General features: G+C 50.3%; 1 protein-coding gene across 3 annotated transcripts in view; it reads left to right on the forward strand.

Moving 5' to 3' along the window:
• Nucleotides 1-19,356, forward strand: part of Dnmt3a (DNA methyltransferase 3 alpha) — a 100,267-nt gene that overhangs the window by 15,275 nt on the left and 65,636 nt on the right. For all 3 annotated transcript variants that reach the window (XM_004839114.4, XM_004839113.4, XM_004839112.4), the window contains exon 2: nucleotides 13,335-13,584. In XM_004839114.4, coding sequence (XP_004839171.1) covers nucleotides 13,522-13,584 — 63 coding nt within the window. In that variant the 5' untranslated portion in view covers nucleotides 13,335-13,521. The remainder of the gene's footprint in view (nucleotides 1-13,334; nucleotides 13,585-19,356) is intronic.

Genomic DNA, 19,356 nt, shown 5'->3' on the forward strand with positions numbered 1-19,356 from the left:
ACACAAAGCTGCAGAGTCCAAGGGCGGGAAAACCAGGAACATGAACCCATGAGGCACAGGGTGCCAGAAACCATCTGGCCTGTGAACTTTCAGAAGCAGGGGCCTCGTGTTCACTTCAGGGCCCAGCTCAGCAGGAGCATCCAGTACGTGATTGTTGAGTGAGTGCTTAAAGCAGGGAGTGATGAGCTGACAGTGCTGCTGAACTGAGCTCAAGGACCATGAGGATGGAAAAGGGCCTTTTGAGGCCATGGGTGCCTGTGTCAGTCAGGTTCATTTAGGGGAGAGAAACCACATGGTGTTTTGAACAAGGAAAATCTAGCAAAAAGAATTTTAACTATAACGGTAGAATAGAATAATGAGGGATTGGCTAGTAGAAAGGACTCCAAAGAATACAGAAATGGCAGATATGAAAACAGTTACCACCCCTGTGGTTGCCGGGTGCCCAAGGAAGAGGGCCCCAGGGCTGAGAGCCCGACCTCAATGGAGAAGACATGGCTATGGCTCCTTGGATGACAAAGGAATCACTGTACCATGCTGGGGAGCCTGCTGAAAATTTGCACTCTGGAACTTCCTGGAAATCCAGACATTTGGGTCCCAAGGAAAGTTGTTCATGGGAAGGTGTCTTGCTGGATGCACCCTGCTCCTAAACTCCCCAATGGGATCCTGGGGTATAGCTGCTGGCTGTTGGGCGCTGTGGACAGTCATGTACAACTAGAGGCAGGTGCTCGGGAAGCTGTCTGCATTGTAGGAGACTGGTGCACCTACAGGAGCTGGGGACTGGGAAGTTGCACTATGAGAACCAGGTTCTGGAGAAGCTGCAACAGTACAGCAGCTGGGGCCTGGGAAGCTTCACCTCCTGCAAGAACCTGACCCTGGAGAGTACCCAGACTGTGGATCTGGCTGCTGGAGAAGCTGTACATTGTGTGGGAGCCCTGTGAGACAGCATCAGATCTGGAAAGGAGACCTCTATCTTGCTTCAGTGTCTCTCCAGTGTTCTCCACTGACAATGTTTAATGCTGTGCCAGCTAGCAAAGGAAAAATACTAAAGGTCTCACTTACATTTTCACACAGCCTGCAATAAAGTGTGAATAAACTGATAACTGGCACAGCCCATCCCTTTTGTACACAGCTTCCATTTGCACCCTTTAGACCCATCTGTATTTCTGTACAACAGCAAAATAACTAGATGTCTGCCTGTCAAGACAGTTATCCTAGGGGCCAGGGATTTAGCTCAGTGGCATCTCGCCTGCCTCACAAGCCCAAGGTCCTGAGTTTGATCTCTGGTACCAAAAAAAAAGACAGAGTCATCCTTCTGGTGAATTTCTCATCCTTTTGCCCAGATGAGGAGTTCCAATAATCGGTGTATCAGTCCCTGGCTACGTTATTAACTTGTCCCTGGGCATGGTGGCATATACCTGTGGTCCAGGCTACTGTATTTGAGATGCTGAGGCAGGAGGATTGCAAGTTTGAGCTCCACTTGGACAATTTGGTGAGAGCTTGACTCAAAACAAATTTTTTAAAAGGGCTGGGGAAATAATATACTCACCAGCCCTGGGTTCAATCCCCCATACCGCAAACAAAAAAGAAACAATAAGGGGACCAGGGATTTAGCTCAGTGGTTTCGCAGCCTGCTACACAAGTGCAAGGACCCAAGTTCGAGCCCCAGTACCAAAAAAAAAAAAAAAAGAATAAAAACTTCTCAGAGTCCCACTGAACATTCTGTTATCTAAATACTAAATTATAAAGCTAACTGCCAACAATTTGTATAGAAAACAATAGGAAGGAGAAAAATGGAAGACAGTTGTAACATATATGCAAATAAACATATATCAAGTAAATAGAAAATATGCAAAAAAAGGCCGGGGATTTAGCTCAGTGGTGCCTCCACCTGCCTCACAAGGACAAGGTCCCAAGTTTGATCCCTGGTACCAAAAAACAAAGAAAAAGAAAAGAAAATATGCAGAACTAGTCCTCACTTCTGCATTTGTTCACAAGGCCACGTTCAAGGCCACGTTTGCTATCTGGTTTCTTTCTCCCATTACTCACTGTATTTCCTCTGGATTCCGCCAGTCTCAGCAGGTCATGCTTCACCGACTTGGTGGGGTGACCCAAACCTTCATTCCTGAGGGATCTGAATCCTCAGCTACCCTGCTTTTGCTACTGTTTTCCATTAACACTTACTTTGGGGCATGGAAGCTCTAAGAGACACCCGAGAGAATCCCCTGGATTCAAGATCTAGTCTCCTTCATTCTGTTGTGTGTCAGCATCCAATTTCTTCTTGTAAGTAGGACCAGCTACTCCGAACAATGGAGTAACTCCTTTATCTGTTGATTCAGTGGCCAAGGGATGATGTCTGGCCACGGCAGATGTCTTACCTTCCAGGGGAGCTATTTTGGGGTTCCCTGATGGAAGTGTTCTTCCTCTGTGGAATAAGACATTCTTGTCTCCAGAGGGGTTCAGAGGTATAGGGTGGGGAGCAAGAACCAAACCAAAGGGGCTACAAAGAGAGTTAGTGAAGAGGCTCTGGAGTTGGCAAGTGTGGAACATTCTCTGAAGAAGGGTTGAGAGAGTAGAGAAGGACACAGGTGTGGCTTATGGGCCATTTTCTAGGGAAGACAGGATCAGGCTCGTGCCCATGGCCGCCACAGAACCTGTCAGGAACCGCGTGACTGATTCTCACATAGACTTTCAGCCTGACCACCCTGTGTCCCTGACTCCCAGGTCATGGGAAGTCCATCTGACCACCACAGTCCACACAGTCCCAGATGGAGCTCTGTGTACAACACTTGGCAATGAATGCTCCCTTATGGAAGTCTGTGATGGCTCATTTTGGCTCCAGAAAACAACTTCAGTTCCTTAACATTGTCTATTTTGGGTATAAATCTTTTTCCCCTTGCGTTTGGGCCTGTGTCATGGTAACCATTAGCGTGCGCAGAGGAGTCTATGACTCACACTCATCCCACCCCTGTGGCTGTCATAGTGGCAGCAGGTGTGGAATAATCATAAATGCTCCTGCTGGCAGTGCCTCTGATGGCAGTGTCATGGCCTCCCAGAGGGTACGAGAGCCTCAAATTGTTTCATGGTGTCTCCTGAGCCAGACAATTGGGCTCCAAAATGGGAACAAGATGGCAGGATTGTTGGCCTGTCTCCAGGGGCTTTTGATATTCTGTGGGCAGCTCGTAGGGTGGGTGCAAGTGATGTTTCTGAAAGTCAAAGCAATGGGATGATGATACCGTCTCACCCAAAAGTGGTACCAAGACCTCTCACCGTGCACTTCTCCCTTTACCTAGCCTCTGTCTTGTGACCCAGAGAGAGCAAAGACTTGGCCATTAGACATCTCCCTCCAGAAGGTTACTGGTGTCTTTCCCGGGCTTCTGGCGGCTCCCAGCTTGCACCAGGCCAGAAGCTTGTCACCAGCCACCGTGGCAAATGATGTCTTTTTGGTACTGGGGACTGAACTCAGGACCTTGCGCTTACAAGGCAGGCTTAGTGCCACTGAGCTAAATCCCCAGCCCAGTTATGTTGTAGGGAGGGAGGCACAAGATTCTTTCCTGCCTTCTTTCACCCACAGGACTCATTTGTACCTCTTCCGCAGCTCAAATTGGAAATTCAGCCATGAGGTTGTTAATGGGAATGGGGCCACCTCAGGCACAGATCACAGATTGTGGAACTGCCTCTGGGGTCCATGCTTAGCCTGCTTATCTGAGTGCCACAGTGTTTGCAAGGGCTCTAGAGTTAGAAAGGCCTGGGTTCATAATTCTGCCTTGGAACTTTCTAGCTCTGCTACCTTGGAGAAGTAATAAACTCCTCTAAGCCTCTGTTTCTTCTATGAAATGGGGACATCAATAGAACCTAATATATACACTTCTAGAACAGTTATTGGGTATCAGGACAATGCACATGGGAGATGCTCACTAGTTATATGAATAAATCAGTAACTCCTGCATTGCACTGGACATTGAATACTGATTAGAAGGTTGCAATGCCCCACCACCCTCTCCCCTGTCCTACTGGAGAGAAGCCTTACAGGAAAGGGAGACCAACGGGGGACTGTTTTCTGATCAGACTGTACCCCAAATTAACATACCTGTGATACACTTCACATGCTAGTTATGAGAGCTCATGGTGGAGTAGGAAACTGGCGACACAGATCTGGATTTGTATCTGGCTCCACCTCTTACACGTCGGGCAGTTTTAGTAACTTCTCTATACCTTATTTTTCTCATCTGGAAAATGGGGATTAAAAATAGTACCCACTTCAAAGAGGAGGTGTGAGGATTAATGAGATGTTGACATTGGAAAGCTCTACTCATAGGAGCTGGCGTGTTGCAGTAGCTTAATAAGTACAAGCTTTTGCCTGAGTGGTGTCCACTTATGGGCACTCCAGGGATTTCAAGAAAGAGAAATCTGTGGGTGGATGTGTCAAGGATTAATAATCGTTAAGGTTTATTGAGTGATTTCTCTATGCCAGACACTCTTGTAAGCATTTTTTATGCTTTCCATTTTAATTTTCACAACACCCCTTCAAGGCAAGTAATACAATTTACTCCCATTTTACAGCGGAGAAAACGGAGGCACGGTTTTGCGGCAGGTCACAGAACTGATGAGAAGGCTGGGGTTTGAGCCCATGCTGCCGGCCTCCCCCGAGGGTTTTTTTCTTAGTTTTTCTGTCTTTACTAATATCCCCTCCTCGAGATTAGCGCATGACTCAAGCCAGTGTAAGCAGTGACTCAGCCTCGCTCACAACAGAAGTAGTAAAAGCTCACAATCCCGGAAGTTTAAAGATCTGCTCTTCAGGTATAGCCAGATATGGAGGCTCAGACAACTGCCATGTTTGATCCCTCTCTCTTCACCTCTTGGCTTTATTGTCGGCCCAGCACGCTCCACGTGGCCACACGAGGGCACCTCACTGCCTTGACCCTATTAACATCCTTTCGACAAAAAAAAAAGTTCCAGGGAGGCCTCTGATTGGCTCTCCCCAGTCACGTGCTCGCAGCGGGTGGGGGTGGGGTGAGGTCAGCGAGCACAGCCCGAGGCTGCCGTCCCTGCTTTCCACTTCCCCGACTGAAGTTAGAGTCCTGGCCCTGGTGGGAATGGGGTCACTGGGTCTTTACGCGCGGATTGTTCTGGTGGCTCAAGGGTTTAGGTCTGCGGACATTGATGGATTTGATGGACATTGGCGGACAAGGATAATGATAATTCTGGGCCTTGCGAGGAGCTGGTGGTCAGCAGGGCGGGTGCCGGGGAGGCTGGGGCTGGAGAGGAAGGAGGCGATGCTTGGGGAAGCCGGCTCTGGTTGGGATGCTCCGCGAGCCCCAGAGAAGGCCGAACCTTTGGTCCTTGCCTGAGGTGGAACTCATGAGGGAGCCGGCTCTGGCTGGGAGGTGGCAACAGGATCCCCGCGATTGAGCTTATGGGGACTAGAAGGAGAGGAGGCACCGTGCGTGGTGGTGTGGATTTGGAGAAATGTTGAGTTTGGAGGACTGAAGATTTCATGAGCGGGTGGAGCGGGAGGCGGTTTTCTCAGCTGGTGATGGAACCCGGTGGGTGTGAGGAGGCGGTGGTGGTTACTCAGTGGGACTGGATGGTTTCACCGAAAGAGGGAATGGCCACAACGACTTTCATATTCACAGAGGAGGAAGTGGAGGCCAGACGCCGCCAGGGGCTGAAGAGGGATGTAAGCCCCTTCTCCTATCCCCATTCCTTCTCAAAACTTTTATTTACAGTAGCACGTACATTTAAGCAGTGAAATAGTATGAAAATCTAACAAAATGCAGTTGTTCCTTGCCTATTCTTCGTACAGAAAACTTTCAATCCTTTTAGCTGTTTCTTCTGGCAGTGTCACATCGCATATTTCTGAGTGAGGGCCACATTTTTTTTTATTTATGTGGCCACTTTTTTTGGAGTCTCTTATATGGCTAACCTTTCTCCTCGCCAGTCATTTTTCCAAGTAGATTGTGTGGTAGGTTTCCTATTACCAATGCCCTTTCAGAAATGTTTATGTGTACATTAGTGTTTGTGTATATGTGCATGTAATAGAGTAGTAGCCTCTTAAAGATGGCCCTGTTCTAACTCCTGAGCCTGTGACTGTGTTACATAGCCAACAGGACTTCGATTAAATTCAGGACCTTGTGGTGAGGGAGATTATCCTGGACTGTCTGGATGGGTCAGTGTAACCACAAGAGTCTTTAGAAGTAAAAAAGGAAGGCAGGAAAATTAGAGAACAGGAGATAGAAGCAGAGTCAGAGTAACAGTGGGAGAGACATTGGCATTACTGGTTTTGGAGCTGAAAGAGGTCAGAAGCCCAGGAGCAGCCTCTTGAAGCTGGGGAAGGCAAGAACACAGATTCTTCTTACAGCCCTGTTGAAACTTTGAAGTTAGCCTGGTGTAAAGAGCCGTTGGGATGGCCAACTGGCAGAAGAGCTCTTAATACATGTGTGTTGTTTTAAGCCATTAATGTTGTGGTACATATGAAATGAATGTACGTGCATATATGTACATGCATATAATTTGTTAAATCCATGTGCAGTGCTTACGTTATTATGTCAATGTAACTATTGTCCACAGCTGAGCCTTCTAGTATACTATAATAGTTTTTTTTCTAAAGTGAGTAATTATTGTGGTTTTTTAAAAACTCCTTTTGTTTCCTTTGTACCTGTTGCTGCTTCCTACCACACCTTGTAGTAGTCATCAGTGTGGCTTTCTGTAGGAGCAGTCACAACAGGTAAAAAACTTTGCAGTCCCATTTTTTCAGTCATCTGTTCTCTGACTCTGGGCATATGGCATGTTTTAGCTGATGTTCTGTGACTTCCGTTTGTACTCATCCTTGGAAGTCCCTTTACTATGTGATTGCAGACCCTATTTTCTGGCTTTTGTGTCTTCCTCTTGCTCAGTTCATCCTCCTAGTTGGAACAAATCCTCCAGGACCAATATCTGTCCATATTCAGATCTGTTCAGTCAGATAGCAAATGGTGATGAGCCATTCTATAATTTCATCAGGTTCAGCAGCAAGAGGGGATGGTGATGGCTCCTCTTGTGTCTTGAGTTACGTTGATTAGGTGGCAATGGTGGCCCTCTACGGCTCATGCCAGGTGATTGTCATGCAACCTCCTTTCACCATCATCACAGAGACCTCTTTTCCTTTTCTGCTGTGCGAGATGTCTTGTGGCTTAGAGGACCTCTTCCTCGGCTTCCTGAGAGAATGGCATAAGACAAGAAGTGTGATAAAAATTATGGTGAATGTTCCTCACAAGCGCAAGGTCCCGAGCTCGCTCTCCGGTACCAAAAAAAAATTTATGGTGAATGTTTAAGTTGAAAGTAAAAGATTGTATTACTATAAAATCTACATTGTATTGGGCCAGGGATTTAGCTCAGTGGTTTCGCCGCCTGCTGCGCAAGCACAAGGGCCCGAGTTCGATCCCCGGTACCAAAAAAAAAAATGCTACATTGCATTAACCTTTCTGTAAATACCACCCCCCACATGCATGTGCCTGCATGCGCTCTTCAGACTTACTTAGTCCATTGTTCTTGTGAAGCAGTTCTGGAAGTTTTCTCTTATGAGTGCCTTTTTGTGGCTCCCTCACTGTCCTGAATCAATTCAAAATGTTTATGGCAATTTCTGTCAAATACAAATGTTATGGTGTGTCCTCATCCACCTTGTTGACTGGATCTGACATTGTGAAACTTCTGGTTCTTCCCCAAAGTCAAAATGAGGTGAGTGTTTTTAGTTGTTTAGGACATCGAGGCAGCCACAACAGCACAATTAGACACACGAAAGAGGACTCCAGAACTGCTTCAGAAAGTGAGAAGGATAAGTGTGTTTGAAGTGAAGAGGAATATTTTGAGGGGAATTGATGGCAGTATATCTTTTACTTTAATAGATTTTAAAAAATTTAAACATTTACCATATTTTTTGAGCACACCTCATACATGTCTAAAAATGTCTTTGTACTACCTCACACTGCATGATAATTTTCAAGGGGAAAAATTCTAATCAGAATTAAGATTTGTTTAGGGGCTGGGGATTTAGCACAGTGGTTCTGCCACCTGCCTTGTAAACGTAAGGTCCCGAGTTGGATCCCCAGTACCAAAAAAAAAGAATTAAGATTTGTTTAAATTTTTAAGAATTTTGAGGGAGATGGGTGTGGTGGCCCATGACTCTAGTCCCAGCAACCAGGAGGCTGAGGCAGGAGGATTGCCGTGAATTTGAGGCCAGCCTGAGCTACATAGCAAGACTTTGACTCAAAAAAACAATGAAAAAAAAAAGAAAGAAATTTGAGAGTATTGGTCTTTTGTCTCCTTGCGTTCAAAATTGGTGTTGAGGGCTGGGTATTTAGCTCAGCGGTTCTGCCGCCTGCCTCCCAAACACAAGGACCTGAGTTCAATCCCAGGTACGAAAAAAAAGCAAAACAAAAAACCCAAAAATTGGTGTTGAGCAGTCTGAAGCCATTCTGACTCCTGGTCCATTTTATGTCACTTTTTCTTCCTTTCTGTAAATAGGTAGCTCTTATCTTTGTCTCACAGGGGTGTACCCAGTGTGGGGCTGTTTTTATTTGTATCCTGAATGAGGGACCCCAATAGGTTTGACTAGGTCAGGCAACTCTTGTCTCACTTCTGGAAAATTCTTTTTCTTTTTTGTTTGAGATATGATCTCACTATGTTGCCCAGGCTGGCCTTGAACTCCTGGGCTCAGCCACTCCTGTCTCAGCCTCTTGAGTAGCTGGGACTACAGTTTTGTACCACCATGCCTGTTTTTTTTTTCTTCTTAGTGAACTCATTCTATTAAGTTTTAAATTTTCAAGCATTTTATATAACAATAATTGTACATATTTATGTGGTACGGTGAGTATTTTAGTATTTGTTTTGTAGGATATAATGAACAGATCGGTTAATTGGCATATTCATCAGATCACTTCTAATTTCTTTGTGTTGGAACATTTAAAATCCTCGTATTGCTGGGTGTGGTGGTGCAGGCCTGTAATCCCAGTGCTTGGGAGGCTGAGGCAGGAGGATTGCTGTGAGTTCAAGGCCAGTTTGAGCTACATAGTGAGTTCAAGGCTGGCCTGAACTAATAGCTAAACTCAAAAACAAATAAAACAATCCTCTTACAATTCTGAAATGTACAGTTAATTGTTGTCAACCATAGTTACCTTACTGTGCTGTACAACATTAAAAGTGATCTGGGCCGGGGATTTAGCTCAGTGGTTCCGCTGCCTGCCTCGCAAGCGCAGGGACCTGAGTTCGATCCCCGGTACCAAAAAAAAAGAAAAAAGTGATTCCTCCTGTCCAACTTCAGCCCTGTACCCATAAGCATCCTCTGACTCCCCCTCCCCCACTCCCTCCTACTCTCTGATAACTACTAGTTTACTCTTTACTTCTGTGAGGCCAACAATTTAGCCCCATATATACAAGTGAGAATGTGGACTTTCACTTAACGTTCTCCACACTCTTCCATGTTACTGCAAATGGTAGTTCTTTGTTCTTTATGGATGAATAACATTCTATTGTGTACATATACCACATTTTCTTTATCCATTCATTTGTTGACGGGCACCGAGGTTTATTTCCTGTCTTGGTTACTGAGAACAGTGCTGTAACAAACATAGGGGTGTAGATGTCTCTTTGACATACTGATTTGTTTCCTTTGAATATACACCCAATACTAGAATTGCTGGATTATATAGTAGTTCTATTTCCAGTCATCTATTGAGTTTTGCATTCTGCTATCATGATTTTTATTTCTAGTTCTTTTTTGCTCTGGTTTTTGGTTTTGGTTTTTTTTGGCACTGGGGATCGAACTTGGGACCTTGTGCTTGTGAGGGAGGCGGCAGAACCACTGAGCTACATCCCCAGCCCTGCTCGGTATTTTTTTAATGCATCACATTCTTGTTTCATGGATGTAATATCTTCTCTGTGCACAACTTGGTCTGTTTCTCCAAGTATTTTTGTTGTTATGTTTCATTCAGGTTTGGTTTTGACTTACTTGTTTTGGTTTCTGTCTTCCAAGTTAGAGGCTTCCCTTGAATGCCTGGTGGTTCTTTCTGGGCTAAGAACAGGGGACTAAAATGCTGATTGGAAGCTCTGAGCATGATGGTGGGGCTTGTCAACGTTCAGGTCCACACTGGTTGACTTGAACAAGTTGTTTTATCCCCATTTTGGTATTGATGGAAGCATTGGCATTCTTAGGCCTCTTAGACTGATAAGATTCTAAAGAGAAGGTCAAGCTCTGGCTCTCACTGGTTTCCAGCTCACGGGAGGAACAGCCTTTTACCTTGTCCTTGTCTTCATATATCACCTTTCCTCTCAGCTGGGCCAGGCAACTCTTTGTGCAGTGACCCCTTATTTTAGGCACCCTCTGGAGAATGTGAATTAACCTTCAAAGTTCTGGGGGAGGTAGGAGAAGGGATTTTATTTCTTTCCTTCAACCTCTTTTATTTTTCACACATGCAACTTCTTCACCCTGGTCCCAGAGTACCTGGTGCTATCGTAAAGCGTCTGCTAAGGACTGTTTTGTAAATCGGCTTTTACACTCCTGTCTCACGTTAGGCTGTCACAGGTCTGCTTTCCAGAGCTCAAAAATGTGTTAGTAGTGTTTCGTCTCTTGTTCACCTCAGTCTTGTGATTTTACATCTTCTTTTAAAATCTTTTTACTAGGTTAGATTGAAGAAGGTAATGAAATATGTTTATAGTCAAAATCCCTGTTATTTTTCCACAATAGTTTGGCTGACTGAAGTGGTGATGGCGGAGACCATATTAGTGATGATCCCAAGACATTTTCGTGATGGGATTCCTTAAACATTTTTTTGACTCTTTATTTCACATTATTCACAGTCCTTGTGGACATGAAATGTATCAAGGGGAGAATGAAAGGTGCTAGTCAGGTAGTAGGGCCCTTGGTGAGAACTTTTCATGGCGCCATCCTTGGCCTGGGTGAGAGAGATGGTCCTAGTGCTGGAGCAGCAGGGCCATGGCGCGGTGGACACATATGCCTGGACAGGGCCCGTGGCCCAGGGGCAGGGCCCTCCCACTGCCAGGCTGCGGCTCACAAAGGAGGTGGCCAGTGCTGTCAAGCCCTGGGACCTTGGCCGCTGAGTGGGACTCCTAGAGTTGTGTTGTGGAGGACATGCCTTGCCTGGCCACATACTGGATGATTTTAGATGACCCTGAGTGATTTGGGGGCCACCCTTGGATGCAACTGGGCCATTGAGCAACACAAAGGGACCTAGAATTGAGCCAGGTCAGCTGCATTTTCTGGGAGGTCAGCTATGTAGCTCAGAGGTCAGGGACTTGGGTGGAGGAGGAGGAGGAAGAAACATTTCCTTTCCTTTCGGGGTGTCTGTCATCGTGTTCAGAATGCTATGATGTTCTGCTTTTCCTGCTAGCTTCATTCCTGTCCCTTCTGGGGTCAGAAATTCTCCAAAAGGCTCCTGTCTCAGCACCTCTGGTCACTCGGGTGCCCCTTTGGTGTCTGTAGGGTTCCACAGCACTGAGACTAACTCTTGTTTCTTAATTTGTGCCTGGAGGAAAGTGAGGGCCAAAGAAGCCCCATTCGGATCAGAACTTTCCTCTGCCAACTCTGGGTTCAATGTTCTTTCCAACCAGACTGCCTCTCATAGCTTCTGCCTCCTGTGAAGGTTTTGATTTGGGGGTATTTAGAGTCAAGAGATCTGGGTTCAGGCTTTGGGGAAGCCTTAACTGTTCTGAAGTTTAGATTCAGCTGTAAACTAGGAAAAGTACTATTAGCAGTATTAGGAAAAATACTCTTATAGGAACGTGAGTGTCACGTGTCTAGCACAGGGTCAGAAGTGGAGTCGCTGTCACTGTTGCTGTCCGTGCTCTCAGGTATTTGAGCAGCTAACATTCGCTGAGCTAGCACCGTGCGGAGCTTGAGGGTGTGGGAAATAAGATGCATCACAATGGGTCCCCCTTAGGATGCAGCTGTGGGCCGCAGAGTCTTTCCAGCCGGTCTGGGTTCTAAGTTATGGGGCCCTTGGGGCTGGGATTTAGCTCAGTGGTTCTCCTGCTTTGCAAGTGCAAGGTCCTGAGTTCGATCCCCAGCACCAAAAAAAAACCAAAACTAAGTTATGGGGCCCTTCCTGTCCTGGGCCCTAAGAGGGCTACTCCAAGCTCCTGCTTCCTCTTCCAGCTGTGGTGCAGAACCTGGGCTACTCCTGGGCAGTCACCCACCTCTGGAGAAGGGCCCAGGGAAGAGCCAGGCCTGTGCTGTCTCCAGTTCTGGTTTTCCAGGGAGCCCTGCCTGGGGGTCGGGGGGGGGGGCTCCCAAGCGGGAGGGGAGTGGAGGAAGCAGAGCAGCAACTGGAAGGGAAGGGTGTGGGTGGCCCGGATCCAGCCTGCCTCCTCCTTTCCCGCTGCTGCCAGCCCCCTCCCTGTCGCTCCTCTCCTCTCATCTCATGGGAGGCAGGGGCTTGGCACAGTGGCCTGGGGTGGGAGCTGGAGAACTCTACTCCTCTCCCTCCAACCGGATCGACTCGGCAACACCCCGACCCCAGCTGTGGCCTGAGGCTCTGGCTTTGTTACTTCACTGTCTTGAGGCCCACACCTGGAGCAGGGAGGAAAAACCCCTAAAATTCAGCTGTGTGGGTTTGGAGGGCCAGCTTTAACTCCCCCATTCTGAAGGCAAATGGGGCCAGTTGTGGGGTGTGGAAGAGAGCTCCTCGCGCCCTCTCCGAGTGGCCTTGACCGTGGCTGTGGCCTCTCCCCACCCTGCCAGCCCCTAGAGAGCAGAGCAGACCAGCCCTCCAGCCTGGCTCAGCCTCTGTTGAGGCTCAAGTCCTAGTCCTGAAGTGAGGTGACATTCATTTCACTACATCCTGCCCTCACTTCCTCCACGCGGAGGGAGCAGTGTGGGGGTGGGGGGTCGGGTGAGGACAGATTAGAAGGAAAATGTAGCCTGGTTGGGGGGCCTCTGGGGGAGGCTGGGGTTTCCCAGGGGCTGCTTGGGGTGGGAGGCAGGGTGCAGGAAGCCTTCAAAGGGAAGAACTGATATGCATGAAGAGAAGGGAGGAGCAGGAGGCAGCTAAGTCCCAGAAGTGGCACCCGCAGCACACAGTGACTCAGAGGCTCTGGGGAGACTGCTGCTGCCCCCCGGCTCTCAGGTGGCTCCAAGTGGCAAGAGGCACCCTGAGGGAAGCCTGCCGGTGCCTCTGGCTGGGCCTGCCTCAGTTTCCCTCTCAGGGATGCTGGTAAGGATGGCAGGGGGCCTCACAGACCAGGCTGGCCCTGGGCTGTGGCCTAACCCTAGGGCGAGGCTGAGGGCCCAGTGGGACCCAGGTCCTGGTCTTCCATCCTGCTGACCTGCTTCTCTTCCCCCACAGGTGGAGCCATCAGAAGCCCAAACCCACAGGACAGCCGAGGCAGATCTCAGGAGAGGGCTCAACACCAAGATCTATGTTTAAGTTTTAACTCCTGCTTACTAAGAGCACGATAATTCCTTCTCCAAAGCCCAGCAGCCCCCCAGGCCCACGCAGCCCCAGCCTGCCGCCCACTGCCCAGCTGCCCACAATGCCCTCCAGCGGCCCCGGGGATACCAACAGCTCCGCTCCAGAGCGGGAGGAGGACCGAAAGGTGAGCAGCTGGCCCTGGGCCGGGGGTGCCCTGTGGCTGATACCCAGGGAGGGGCAGGGCCCTTGCCCCACACAGTCGCAGCTACAGTGTGCTGAGTGGAGCCACCATGTAGTCACGTGTGTGGCTTAGTCTTCACATCAAGCTGGTGGGGCCGTCAACATCCCTGTTTTGGTGGTGGGGAAACTGAGGCCTAGAGAGTTTAGATTCTGGTGGTGGGACAGGAACTTAATCCCAGGGAGTCGGGTTCTCGAACCCCAGCTTTCCACTACCAGGGTCTTGGGGCACAGGCTCAAACCCCAGGCCTGTGCAGCTGGGAGGGGTCAGCTGTGCAGGCCATCCCAACGCCCGGGTACCTCTTTGGATCCACCACTTACTAGCTTGAGTCCTCAAGTAAGTTCCTGTACTGCTCTGTTCTAGCTGCTTCTGGGTCCCATGGTGTTCGGTAGCTTCCTGGAGGCACTGTAGACATGAGGCACTCTGCCCACACAGACACACAAGCACTGCTGTGTTCCAGTGCTCGGCAGCCACTGATATCATGGGCCTTGGAAATGGCAGTGAGCATCCACCACCCCAGCCTCGGAGTGACCATCACTGGGTAATCCTTGATGTGGCTTTGGGCCGTGGGGCTAGTGGTCCTGTATCTTCAGAGCTCTGTGAGAAGTGACCTCTTCACTCTTCTGCTGAACTCCAGTTTGGGCTTAATTCAGCCAAAGAGGACTTCATCAGACTGATGGGACCCCCAAGCTGTGAGCATCCATAGGAAAAGCTACCTCTAACCCCAACACTTGGGACTCTGTCTTCCCCTATGTCAGTGAAGTTGTGTCCTGGCATGTCCCCACAGTTCCCGTGCCTGTCCCCCTTGCTCTGAGCCAGTGTGAGGATTCTTGATCCTTGGTGGTGTCCAAGAGTAGCAGCCTGTTTTGGAGCAAGGGTGGACTCTTAGGAGTCTGGGACCAGGTGTGGGGCCTCTGAACACCCTGGGCGAGAGGTATCTGGGTGCCCCTCATCCCAAGGATGTCAGTTCTGCTGCTTTCCTTATGGGGTGACTGTGAGACCTTCCTCACACACACTCAGCTCCTTCCTGGGCTCACTCGGTCTAGGAATGCTGATGTTTTGTAGGTGGTTTCCATCCATTGTTCCATCTCCCTTGGGGACAGCCCTTGACAAGTGGGGCAAGACAGATGGCCCTGGTTGACAGTGGTGGGTCCAGATGAGAGCCTTGCCCCAGCCTCCTGGATCTGAGCCCTTGCCATGGACACATGTGTAGGGTTTGCTGTGGAAACACAGACAGACACACACACACACACACACACACACACACACACACACACACACACACACAGACACACACACACACACACACACACACACACACAGTGCTCAGAAAGCTGGAAGCCCAGGGACCTTCCCAGCCTAGCACTCTGGAGAGTGCCCTGTCAGGCAGAGTGAGCTGGGGCAGCAGTATGTGCTATGGGTCCTGCACAGGGCTTCCGCCCCTTCTTTCTGAGCCCAAGGGCCTTGTGGGCTCCTCTTGTTCAGGCCTCAGGCCACATGCCAATCCGGACCCTACAGCCTCCTGTGCTCTCCAGCTGTGGGCCTGGCTTTGTTTTCCCGTTGGATTGGGTGACCCTGGGCTTCTCCCTACCCCGAATCCCATGTTGTGACAGATGCTGACACCTTCATGTTGATGTACTTTGCATCCACTCCTATGCCTGGGCTATGGAGCCCTCCCTCCCCCAGCAGCAGCTCAGGCTTGGAATTAGGATGGAAAAGGAGTTCTGCACACGGAGATGGAAGTCCCAGGCTCCAGTCCTGCATGTGTCACTTACTGGGGATGTGGAGCTGTGACTTCAGGCCATCTTGTGTTTGCTCAGCTGGAAAATGGGGACAGTAACTCTAGCCTTGGCTGTTTTACTGGGCAGTTGTGGAAGTCAGATGAGGTCATGAGCATGGAAGTGCCCTGCAGACAGCAAAGTCTGGTCCAATGATGAGGGATTACGATTGCTATTATTATCTACCCATAGTAACTGCTCTGGCTCAAGCGGAAACAAACACATACCCAGCCCTGGACCCTGGTCCTGACCGCGTGCACACTTGCACATTGGCGAGCCGGTGGTCATTGCAGAAGATGGCAGTGATCCGGTCAGACCAAGCCCAGGGCACAGCAGGGCCTCCTCTCTAGCCACCCACGCCCACAGTGCGCATGCTGGCCTACCTGTCACACCTCCCTGGCCCCTTGGCCTGGCTCCAGCAGTGCCGGGGAGCTGCCCCAGGAGGGTGCACAGTGACACAGCAGTCTAGGAAACCCAGGCCTGGGGCAGGGGTGCTGCATTTCGGCACATGGAGAGACACAGGCTTGGTCTGGAGCCCAAGGAGCCTGGCAGAGGTGCTGGGGATCTGGCACAAAGAGCTGTTTGGCAAGCCAGAGGGAAAGGGCGGGGCCACCCACTGGCCCCTTTGCCGCCTGGCCCCACCTGCCTCACTTGTTCCTGCCACGCCTCCAGGCACCATTTGAGTGCTTCTGGGCTGCCAGGCCTTTGTTTAGGCTGTCCCCTAGGCTGGGGGGCCCTGTCCCTGCTCTTCTCCCCTCCTCTCTCTTGGTTCAGTCCACCCTGGACTACAGTTTTCAGTGGGCAAGTGGTTCTCAGCGTGACCCCAGAACCGGCCACATCAGGATCCCCTGGGAAAGTGTCGGAAATGCAGGGCTCAGGCCCCACCTGCTGAGCCAGGAACGTGGGCTGGGCCCCAGCAATCTACTTCTTAAGCAACATTCCAGGGGGTTCTGTTGCCCACAGACATCTGAGGTGGTCTGGATAGATAGTGTCCACTGCCTAGAAGGTGGTCTTGGCCCTTTCCCTGTGATTACCCAGGGCCCACAGTAGCACAGAGTAGATGCCCAGGACATAGTCTGTGGATAGGATGCAAAGGAAAATGAGAGTGGAGGAGACCTCTCTACAGGAGAGTGGTGACAGAGCCCAGAGTCGGCCAGGCGGGGCACAGAACCTGGGGTGATGGGCTGAGTGGCTGCCCTGTGGCTGGGAGCACGCAGGGGTCTGTGGGTGTGAGTGTCCCCTGGTGCCTCCTGCCAGCTCCTTCTGCCATCCACATGGGCAGGAGGCGCCGTCTGGAGAGGCTGGGAGGACCCACGGTTTGGGGGGCTGAATTGGGGGGCTGTGGTCGGGTAGTCAGTTGGCAAACGTGGCTGCAGCAGGGAGGGAGAACCCCAGGGGAACGGGTGGGAGGCCAAGAGCTTAGAAGGATCCCAGGTGGGGGCCACCCTGTGTGTGTGTGGGGGGAACAAGGGTACTCCGGGGCCTCCTCGGACCCCCACACGCAAATCCAGGTCCCCGGCTCACTTCCCATCCTCTGTGTCCCCTTTCTTCTGGCCTCAGAAACATAATGGCCAAGATGTTTTGAGCACTGATTGCCAGGCACTCTTCACGCACTCATTTTGGGGGGGTTTTTTGGTACTGGGGATGGAACTCGGGACCTTGTGCTTTCGAGGCAGATGGCGGCACCACTGAGCTAAACCCCCAGCCCCACACACTGTCATTTTTAATTCTTACAACTGCCCAGTAAGGTAGCCACTAGTATTTTCATTATCTTTTGTTTCTTTCTTTCGTTTTTTTTTGCAGGTTAGGGATCAAACTGGAGAGCACATTATCGCTGAGCTATATCACCAGCCCTTTTTATTTATTTTGAGACGAAATCTCCATAAGTTGCCCAGGATAGCCTCACACTTGGGATCCTTCTGCCTCAGCCTCCTGAGTAGCTGGGATTACAAGTGTGTGCTATCATGTCCAGCTTCATTGTCTTTCTTATTAAGACTGAACCAGGGCCAGGGATTTAGCTCAGTGGTTCTGCCGCCTGCCCGGAAGGCACAAGGACCCGAGTTCGATCCCCCATACCAAAAAAAAAGACTGAACCAAAGCTCAGAGAGGTTAAGTCATTTGCCAAAAGTCACACAGTAGTAGGTGGTAGGACAGAAGTTGGAGCCTAGGCCGCCTGGCATGTGAGGGGGATCCTGCTCCAGTTCTTCCTGCTGCAGGCTGAGGGGTGCTTATTCAGACTGAAAGTCAGGATGGTGCGAGAGGCCCAGCCCTGTGCAGCAGCGCTCTTGCCCTGGGGTGGATGTCGAGGGCTTTCATCTCCAGCTGGAACACACGAGTTCAGGCCCGTGGGGGTGATTGTGCGCATGTGCACACATAAACTGCACTTAGGTCTTGATGGAAGACACCAGAGTGGACGCTTGCCTCTTACTGCTCCCTCCTTCCCTCTCATTTTTCTGACTCAGTTGCCTTTCCAGGTGTCTGCTGCAGAGTAGGGCTCCACAGCCGGTTGGGTGGACTGATTAACATTCCTGAGGAGCTAGGGAAGGACAGGGGACAGCAGGGGACAGCAAGTACAGCAAGGCTGTGGGAGTGCTCCGAGGAGGCGTACCGCTCGTGGCCTCTCCTGCACGAGTAGGGGTGCAGCAGGGGTGCATGGCGAGTGTGGTCTGTGTGTGCGTCTGGACCTGTGTCCATGTGTGTGTAGGGCCAGAGTGGGAGCTCTTCCCTTTCCCCTCAGAGTCCAGCCCAGAGCCAGGCAGGTCTTGATTTCCCTTGGGCTCTGAGTACTTCCTCTGCTCTGGTACCCAAGCTCAAGCGCACCTCGGGTGAGGGCCCTGGCACCCCCAGTCTCCAGAGTTCTCGCAGGTCCACAGTCTGCAGGGACAGCATTCTGGGGCGTGCGCTGCCTTTGCTGCAGCCGGCTGTCCCCACGTGATCACTTGAGGTTGGCTGGTCACTATAGGGCTCCTTCAAGAGTTTAAATGGTTACAGAAAAGCCACTTTCTCCCTCCCCCTTCAGGGACGCAGCACGAGACAGGGACAGGAACATTTCTACTTAGTGGGATTGTTAGATGCTCAGGCCTGTTCAGTAGGGGTGTGCTGTAATGGACCCTTGACATGAGTGCCGAGCAGGGAAACAGCTCCTCATCAGCTTGAGATGTTTAAATGAGATGGTGAGTGTAAGCAGATAACCCAGGAACCTGGTGCACAGAAGTTGGTCATATCATTATTTTGGGTAACTATCCTTTATCCATCTGTCCATCTGTCTGCCTGCTCTCTACCCTATCTATACACCTACCTACCTGCACCATTATGGTTCAGGGCTGCCACAGCCCCACACTTTGCAGGGAGCCCAGCTGGGGTGCGGGGGGTAGGTTTCCAGTCTGCTTAAGGCTGGGGCATGTGGAGGGAAGCTCCTTTCTCCAAGTCTGCAGGCAGGAGAGGCCTGAGGCCCCTTCACCCACTAAACAGAAGCCAATCCAATGCTAGTAGCTCTGAAGGCTACCTCCTGATGGCAGCTGTGGATACGGCTGAGCCCACATTCACTTGGATCCCTTCTGCTCTGTATGGTCAGACTAGGGTCAGAGCCTAGCCCTGCTGAGAAAGTGAGTCCCTCAAGAGCAGGGCAAGAAGGGCTGGGCTCAGCTGCGGAGAGGGAAGTGGGAAGCTGAGCTGCAGCGGGTGCCCCGGGACTGTTAGGAAATGGGCCCTTCTCTGGCACCTGGCTGGGCTCGCAAGTCCTGGTCACAGCCTCTAGTTGACTCTGTGGAGAGCTGCAGGCAATTAGGGGTATTACCATAATTGTACCACTTAATAGGGAGCAGTGTGGAAAGGCTTATAAAGGAGGATGCTTTGCACAGCAGTCAACTCATTCAGTGTTCACAGTAACGCTGGAGGCATCTCCTGTCATTATCCCCATTTTACAGATGATGAAACAAGG

This window comes from Heterocephalus glaber, unplaced genomic scaffold, assembly GCF_053883595.1.
Source record: "Heterocephalus glaber isolate CG9 unplaced genomic scaffold, H.glaber_assembly_v1.0 deba00001457, whole genome shotgun sequence".
Classification (NCBI taxonomy): Eukaryota; Metazoa; Chordata; class Mammalia; order Rodentia; family Bathyergidae; genus Heterocephalus; species Heterocephalus glaber.